Source organism: Arachis ipaensis, chromosome B05 (genome assembly GCF_000816755.2).
Source record: "Arachis ipaensis cultivar K30076 chromosome B05, Araip1.1, whole genome shotgun sequence".
Taxonomy (NCBI): Eukaryota; Viridiplantae; Streptophyta; class Magnoliopsida; order Fabales; family Fabaceae; genus Arachis; species Arachis ipaensis.
This window is the reverse complement of record NC_029789.2, coordinates 4,083,460-4,091,967: the sequence shown is the minus strand read 5'-3', so window position 1 is coordinate 4,091,967 and position 8,508 is coordinate 4,083,460. Positions and strand designations below refer to the sequence as shown.

The window sequence follows — 8,508 nt, the reverse complement described above, 5'->3', positions numbered from 1 at the left end:
TATAATAATACACATATCTCAATAATTATGAATTTATCTAGTGATATGCCTATTTTTTTTATTTTATATATCTCATTTGCAAATAAGATAAAGTCAAATAAAATTATATCTTATTTTATTTACAGTGTAACAAAATATATGTATACTAATTTCGTTTATATGATAAACGAATTATGTAACGACACCTAAAAACATCAAAATACCTATTTCAATAAATAAAATAATTAAAATATTTATTTAAAAAAATTACTAACCAACTTAAAGTGGTCATCTAACCAAGATTAAGAAATTGAATTTCATCCTTTGAATACAATAACTTATTAGCTAGTCAAATTTTTTATCTTTGACAAAAAATTTATCAAGGAAGTCAATTAGTTAAATTCTCTTAAATTACTTTTCTTTCTCTAATAACATAAATTAAATTATACATCTAAATACCGAACACTAATTATTATGTACAAAGATATTGATAAAATTGTGAAAGAATAAGAAAAGAAAAGAATGCGAAATTTTATTGATTATTGATTGATTGAATTGTACTGAAGTGTATTGTAAACTATGAAGGTAAAACTAAATATATATAGAGCATTGTCCTATGAAAGATAAAAGCAAATAAAGATAAGATAAGAACAATTAAAGATAAGATAAAGATAAAATAATAAAGACTAAAATTAAAATTGAATTTTTGTATTCTGTTGGGCTGAATTTGTGGGCCACGATACTTCTTTATTGTTGTCATGGGCTAAAGTAGAAGAGTAGTTTAATACGCCCCCGCAAGCTGTAGATGGAAGATGTCAATAATTCACAGCTTGGATAAGTTCCGATGAAATTGTTGAGAAAAGCGCGTCTGACGTGGTGACGCAGAGGAAGATGCGTGCGGCAGAGCTTGAGCTGCCTACTGCAAAAATATAAAAGGAGATGCTGTGCTTGAGCAGCGATCTTTAAACAATTGCGTGCGGCGGAGCTTGAGCTGCCGACGACAAAAATACATAAAAGGAGATGCTGTGCTTGAGCAGCGATCTTTAACCAATTGCGTGCGGCGGAGCTTGAGCTGCCGACGGCAAAAATACATAAAAGGAGATGGTGTGCTTGAGCATCGATCTTTAATCAATTGCGTGCGGAGGAGCTTGAGCTGCCGACGGCAAAAATACATAAAAGGAGATGCTGTGCTTGAGGGAGAGAGAGCAAGCAGCGATCTTCATAAAAAAAAGAATGAAAAAATAAAAAATAAAAAATAAAATAAAAAATAAAAAATAAAAAAATAAGCGTGTAAAATGCAACAAGATTGATCTTTAGAGGGCGCGTATGGCGCAATAAGAGTGGTCTTCAAATGGCGCGTAGAGCGCAATAAGAGTGCAGATGGAACTGCTAGAACAGATGCACATTGAACTGCTAGAACAGATGCAGATTGAATTGCTGAAACAGAATACTGACGAAACTCCCGGAAGAAGTTGCAGATGAAATGCTAGAAGAAGGCGCAGACGGAATTGCTGGTAAAGAACCGGGATAATCAAAACTGTGGTAGAATTTTCACTTGGATACATGTAACTAAATCTATGATTATTTATTGTGGGAGGAAGTTGAAAAAGAAGCATGGTGATTTCTCACCGAAAAGATGATAACTTATATATCCTCCTCAAGGAGGATAACATGGCTCTGATACCATGATAAAATTGTGAAAGAATAAGAAAAGAAAAGAAAAGAATGTGAAATTTTATTGATTGTTAATTGATTGAAGTGTGTTGTAAACTATGAGGGTAAAACTAAATAAAACTAAAATATAGAAGAAAAGTTAAGTATCGGTTTGATTTGTTCTTTTAATATTTTTGTTTTTATAATTTTATACATATTGAAAATTAAAATGTGAACTATATAGTCCTAAATTGTGTGAGAATTCTTGTAGTATCCTCAAATAGTTAAGTCATCAATCATGAAACTAAGTAGTAACCTCAGAGTCCACATCTAGAGTGGTTAATTGTCTACGTTTGCCTTCACATCAATGACATCGGTAAAATTATTTTTATTTTTCAATGAATTTTTAAAGCGATCCATTAAATGAAAATTTCGTAATTTTTTTAAATAAAAAATCAATTTCATCCTAATATATATTTTCTTAGGTTTATTAACATATTAACAAAGTTACACCAAATTTCTAAAAATCAAATTGATCATCGTATCATTTTAGTTATTGGTTTATTCATTTAGAAATTCAACCAGTTTAATTAAAATAATATATAAAATTATAAATCAATATATAAAAATATAAATATATGATAATATAAATTTTAAAAATACATAAATTAAAACTATTACACAATTACATCTCATAAATCAAATAATCTAGTAGTATAAAACGGATACATTTAATTTGTGGTTAATGCATATTTATAGGAACTCTAAGTAGTTCACTCAATTTAATTGTAACATTTACCAATTATAAACTACTTCCCATTCTCAAATGGGGTGTTTGTGTTTTATTTTATTTTTTTCCATTTAATAACTAATTGCAAAAAACGGATTCAAACATGCCATTATTTCAATCACTGATAAGTAATTGCATTCCACCCAAGTTGGACGTTAGTTGTTGGGCCTATTAAAGTGATATTAAGATAAATAAATAATAATCATGGCATCAAATATCAAATTAACAAAAAAATATCAAATTAACAACGCCCCATAAATATCAAATTAAACGAAACGGAAGTGAAATATGAAATATCACATGGACGTAGCTTGTGACAAAAATGAGAAATCACATCATTATGGAAAACTGGCAAAGCCATGGACTTTTATGTAAAGGACATTACACTACACACGAATATTAAAGAGATAAAAAGTGATTGAGATAGGGAAAAGCTAAGCTTGTTTGCCAAAACGTAGTAGTACTATTATCATTTTAATAAAAACACAACCATCTTATTTATTTTATGTTATTCTATTGGCAAGTTGTTGCCATCAATTAATTAACAAATATGGATAAGATAACACGTTGATCGTCATTAGTGTCCATTCGGAAAATCCAAAGTTGGGCAAGATATGGTGGTATTAAAATAACCCCATATGACTATCCTTACATTAATGTCATATAGTTAAGATATCCACCCTGCAGGTTACACTACTCTTCCTTATAGACTTTATAGTGTCTTTGCTATATGCATGTGAAAGAAACAATCAAAATGTGCATCAGTTTAAACTAATTTTGGGTTCAGCAAGATCGAACTATTAACTTTTTAAATTTAGAATTCTGATACCATAATCATGTCATAATATCACTCATTCCAAAAATTTCAACTGATGGAAAAAGACAATACTAATGGTTATATCTCTAATACTTTCCTAAACTTCCATTGTACACATTGTACAAATATTCCATTGGCTCCCTATACTTTTTCTTATCAAATATGTAAAAAATGTTGGAAAAGTATAAGTAACCAATAATATTTTTGAACAATGTGAATTAATAGGGTTAAAAATTAAAGAGTAAACTACCATTTGTACCCACGAAAGTTGAAAACGCTGACATATCTACCCATATAAAAAAAATTACCATTTGTACCCATAAAAAATTATTTTTACAGGCAAAATTATCCAAACACTAAAAAATTACCTAAAATCCCTAAATTACCCTCATCTTCACCACCACACCACCTCCTTCACCCAATCACCTTTCTAACCCTAACCCTCTTCACCCAGCCACCACCCCTCTTTTCTAATCCTAACCCTCTTCATCCAGTCACCACCTCTCTTTCTCTTTCTAATCTCAAATCCCACCACCCAACACATTCCTTTATCTCTCTGTAAAGCTTTTCTTGAACTTCCGGATTCGCAATCAGCTGCGCTATCCCCCATTCCACCGCCGTCGCCGTCGTGTCCGTTCCCCCGTTCAGGAACTTTGAGCAGAGGGAAACCAATTCATCATTTAAAGGACCAGATTTCCTCCCTTCAACCTTCAGATCGAACAGTGTGTCAAGGTATGAGAACGTTGTTGCGATTTCGTCGGAGCCTGAATTCTCTATAACTTTTCTTCTATGTTCAATCAACGGTACAATGAAATCCACCTGTTCCTTTCGAACTTGTAACACTCTTTTCCTCTATTTCGAAAAGAAAGGACTCAGGATCGGAAGTTAATCATCGAGTCTTGGATTCAGAGTTATGAGAACGTTCTTCATCACTTGATCTATTTTCTCCACCTTGTGTTCTTCCATGTCGAGGCCAAAACACATTGCAACGAGGATACAGAACGTCGCGAACCTCGCGTCTTTGCGGACGAAGACAACGCCATTGTTGTTCTCTGCTTCAGTTCTGAGGCGGTTAATGAGCTTCTCCATGGCATTGTCCCTCACGGTACGGAACTCCCTCAGCCTGGTGGAGCTCAGCATGTTCTGAACCATGTTCCGCCACAGAGACTTTCAAACCGGTCCGTAAACGGCGGCGTTAACGGTGAATTTGTTAGAGCTGAAGATAGTCCTGGTAGGATATCTCATCAATGTGGGATTGGAGATTAGAAAGGAAAAGAGGGGTGGTGGCTGCGTGAAGAGGGTTAGGGTTAGAAAGGTGATTGGGTGAAAGAGGTGGTGTGGTGGTGAAGATGAGGGTAATTTAGAGATTTTAGGTAATTTTTTAGTGTTTGGATAATTTTGTCTGTAAAAATATTTTTTTTATGGGTAGATATGTCAGCGTTTTTAACTTTCGTAGGTACAAATAGTAGTTTATTCAAAATTAAATTAATCTTAAATTTAATTAGTAGCATTAAATTAGGATGTAGTATATTTTTATTTGATTGGTAGTTGTTCATGTTATTCAAGATGATCATTGTTTAGCTAACACTCTCCAAAACTAATGTACACATACAGCATATATAAAACGTGGTGCAATTTGGATAAAAATGCAAAACGCCAAACCCAAGTGAAAAATGCCAAAAACAGAACAAGAAGTCAAGAAGGGCAGAAGGCCATGAAAGTTGCTTGTAGAGTCCCTACAAAAGAGGAATGACAAAAGCAACACTTGTTCAAAAGAGGAATGACAAAAGCATACATTCAAATTACATTCCTTATATTACATATATTGATTTAATTCAATTTTCTTTTGGCTTGAACAAATCTCATGGTTAGAAGAGATTTTGAACGTGGAAATTAAAGAGTTACAGCCACCAATATTGCAAAAATAAACATAAGAGCGATGCATTCTTACATCATCATCATCATTATCATACATACACTCACTTAGAGTAAGGGGTAAAACAAGTGAGTGATGAAGGTGCTTTCTTTTTTCATGAATTTCATTGCAGCATTAATGGCACACTAACTAAGAATCTAGCTAGATAGATACTCAAAATGGTGCTGTAAATGTTCGGTACAGGGCTCTCTTCTTCTTTTGCTGATGATTCAACACTGCTGCTTCACATAGCTGCAACAATCACATGCACATTTTGCAACGTCAATTTGGTAAAACACTTTCTTTAGAAAGTCATACACAACTCTATATATTATTACTAAAACAAAAAAGAGATCACAAAACATAAACAAACAAAATCACTAGCAACTAAAATGTGTGTATTTATGTATATAAATGAAGATGCATGCCTTTTGTTGCTGCCTCTTGAGTCTTGCATTCTCTTCCAGCAAGTGATCCACTTTAAGCTGCAACTCGCTCGTATATGCCTGAAATAATAAACAGCAAAACCAAACAAAATGAAGACTTGAAGCAAAAAGCAAAAGAAAAGAACACTAGTGTTGAAACAGTATGCATGTGGAGGAAGAAGAAGAAAGATGGAATCTTTTCCTGTTTTCTAGCGCGTGATCGAGCAGCAGATTCACGATTCTTAATCATGCGCTTGTTGCGGCGGTCGACCGTAGGGGCGGGATCAGAGGAGGTTTCAGGAAACCGGTTAGCGGTGGCGAAGCAGGGGAGAGAAGAAGAGGAAGGAATGGTGTCAAATAATGGTGAAGAAGAGAAAGGAAGCTTGGTAGTGGAGGGAGGTGATGGTGCAGCAGGATGAGGGGGATGGCCGAAGGGATTATGATGAGGATGGTGATGGTGGTTGCGGTTAATAGGGCGATGATGAGAACAGAGGCTGAGAGCAGTGAGGGATTGCGGCGGTGCAGGAGATAAGGGAGAGGGGGATGGAGAGGGCGAGGGTGGAGGATCGGAGTTGGTGGTGGTGTTAATGGTGAAGGGACGGGCGAGGAAGTCTTGGAAGATGAAGGCCGCGGAGGAGGAGGAAGAGGAGGAAGAGGGTCTGGTGCTGTGGTCGTTCAAGGAAGCGAGGTTGATGTCCTTCCACACCTCTTCCATGGTGCTTCAGATTCAGCAGGGTTTTCAGCTTCAAACTCAAGGGTTTAATAGTAGTAGTAGGGAGTGTTACAAAAAGGTACATACTCTGGTGAAATCGAGACCACGTGAAGTTCATACCTGACCTTCAGTCAAATTATTTAATAACTCTTAGATATTAACTTTACGTGAAGTCAATTGCACCTAAATTTTTATTTATAAAAATATATTTATATATTAAAATTAACTATTAATATATTTGTATATAATATATATATAATTTAATTTAATTTATTTTTAATATATATTTTAGACTAATAACTAATTTTGTTGATTGATTTTAATGTACACGTTAACGTAATCAAACGCATTATCATACATTACTATTCATCTCAACTTTATATCTCGGATATGCTTTCCTTATTTGCCTTATATGCTCTATTTCTTCTCATTTCTTTGTTTAATTTAATTCGTCAAGTACTTCACTACCATCGTTATCATCTCAAGTCTTTCTCATTGGATCAAAAACTATAATCATTAATCATTAATTTAATAAAAGACGAGTGTTCCTCCAGAATGTCTTTATATATAAATAATAATTCGAAATTATTATATAATTTGCGTTATAATGTCAACTTTTTCTATAAATTCATACAAAACACAATGAAAAAAATATATAAGGAACGACATTATCAAAAATAAATGTTGTAATATTTATTTCTATCTTAAATTAAGTTATAATTTTTATTTCTTATTTATTTAATATTTATTTTTATCTTAATTTAAGATAAAAATAAATATTAAATATTATTGTCATCATAGGTAAGTTAAAATTTAAGTTCTGAACTTTTTGAAATTAGGGTTCAAAAATTTTAAATTAAGATATTCTCTATCTTGATTTTCTAAAGTTTAAGTTCTTAATTTTCTAAAGTTTAAGTTTTTAATTTTAAATTAGAGTTCAATGATGTTTGAAATTAAGTTTTCTCTATTTTTTGTTATTGTTGTTAAATTTGAAGGAAAAAATATTTTTTTTTGTTGAATTTGAATTATTTGAAGTGTGGATTGTTAAATTTGAAAATTTTCAAATGTGGTATTGTTGGTAGTGGTGATTGATGACCAAGCAAAAAAAATACAGTACATATTAGTTGTGATAAAAAAGTATTTATGTCATTTAAAAATTATTGTATAAAATAAAGACAATTTAGATTTTAACTACAAACTTTAAGAATCAAAATAATACTTATTCTATTTAACATCTATTTAATATTGAATTAGTTTAATAAAATTTGTAATTTGTTAGGTATTTTTGTTAAAATATTTAAGATTGTTGGGCCTTGTACATTTATGATCACAAATGACAATACATTATAAGAGAAAGGATTGCACATAGAAAATTAAATTAATTAGTTGAAACATGTCCCTCACTCACTGTTTACCAGTGTGTATGGATGCTTGATACTTTGAAGCAGATTGTGTGAGTAGTCAAATCACACGTGACACGCGCGTGGACCAACATCCCAATTCCTAAGTGGGCCAACTGCATCTCTCATACATAGAAAGTAACACTCTTTTTACCTAAAAAGTAAATTAATTAACTTTTAATTTGCTTACTTATTTATATTATTATCGGTTTTCCTATGTATGATCTCTTAAATAAAAAAAAAAAAGATATTTGTTGTATTTTGCTAAAAATACTAATCTGTTAACATTTTTCTTTAAGATAATAATATAATAACCAGCTGCCTAAAAAATATTATTTCATCAATTATACAGTTTTATTTATATCATCAGTAAACGGTGATTTTTACTTAGACACAAACATCAAGCATGTAATTTTAGAGTAGGATTTTTAATAGAATATGTTAAAAAATAACTTTTTTAATTGATCAAATTAGTTAATTTATTTTTTATTATAAAATTATTTTTATAATTTTTTTTTTGAAAGATTTAGGATTTATTATTAAGATTTGAGTATTAGATTTAAAAATAAAAAATTTAATTTGGAAATTAAAATAAAAAAGATTTCAAAAAATTAGGTGTAAAAAAGTAGTTTATAATTAAATTATTTTCAATATTAATAAGTAATGAGCATGTATCACTTTGACATAATATGTGCATCATCATATGTCCACTTGTTATTACTTTTGGGCTCACCATATATCACTATCAATTCTTGCAGCAACAGATAATACCAACAAAGAAATGTCAATTTGACGATTAAAAATAAGATAATATTAA

The 8,508-nt window shown here is 31.6% G+C and overlaps 1 protein-coding gene and 1 pseudogene across 1 annotated transcript; both read right to left on the bottom strand.

Moving 5' to 3' along the window:
* LOC107639983 overlaps positions 1-4,406 on the bottom strand; it is a 15,952-nt pseudogene extending 11,546 nt beyond the window's left edge.
* On the bottom strand, positions 5,021-6,358 carry LOC107641635 (protein FD). Its single transcript, XM_016345119.2, has 3 exons — positions 5,782-6,358; positions 5,583-5,660; positions 5,021-5,406 (listed from the first exon to the last, which is right to left on the bottom strand). Exons 1-3 carry the CDS (start codon positions 6,292-6,294, stop codon positions 5,329-5,331), a joined length of 669 nt encoding a protein of 222 aa, XP_016200605.1. The 5' UTR covers positions 6,295-6,358; the 3' UTR covers positions 5,021-5,328.

Bases quoted from the DNA above. Each gene is read 5' to 3' on its own strand.
- LOC107641635 (XM_016345119.2), bottom strand. From the start codon at position 6,294: ATGGAAGAGGTGTGGAAGGACATCAACCTCGCTTCCTTGAACGACCAC. The intron at 5,661-5,781 runs GAAAAGATTCCA...TTATTATTTCAG, and splicing joins GATCACGCGCTAGAAAACAG to GCATATACGAGCGAGTTGCA. The intron at 5,407-5,582 runs GCATGCATCTTC...TGATTGTTGCAG, and splicing joins TCAAGAGGCAGCAACAAAAG to CTATGTGAAGCAGCAGTGTT.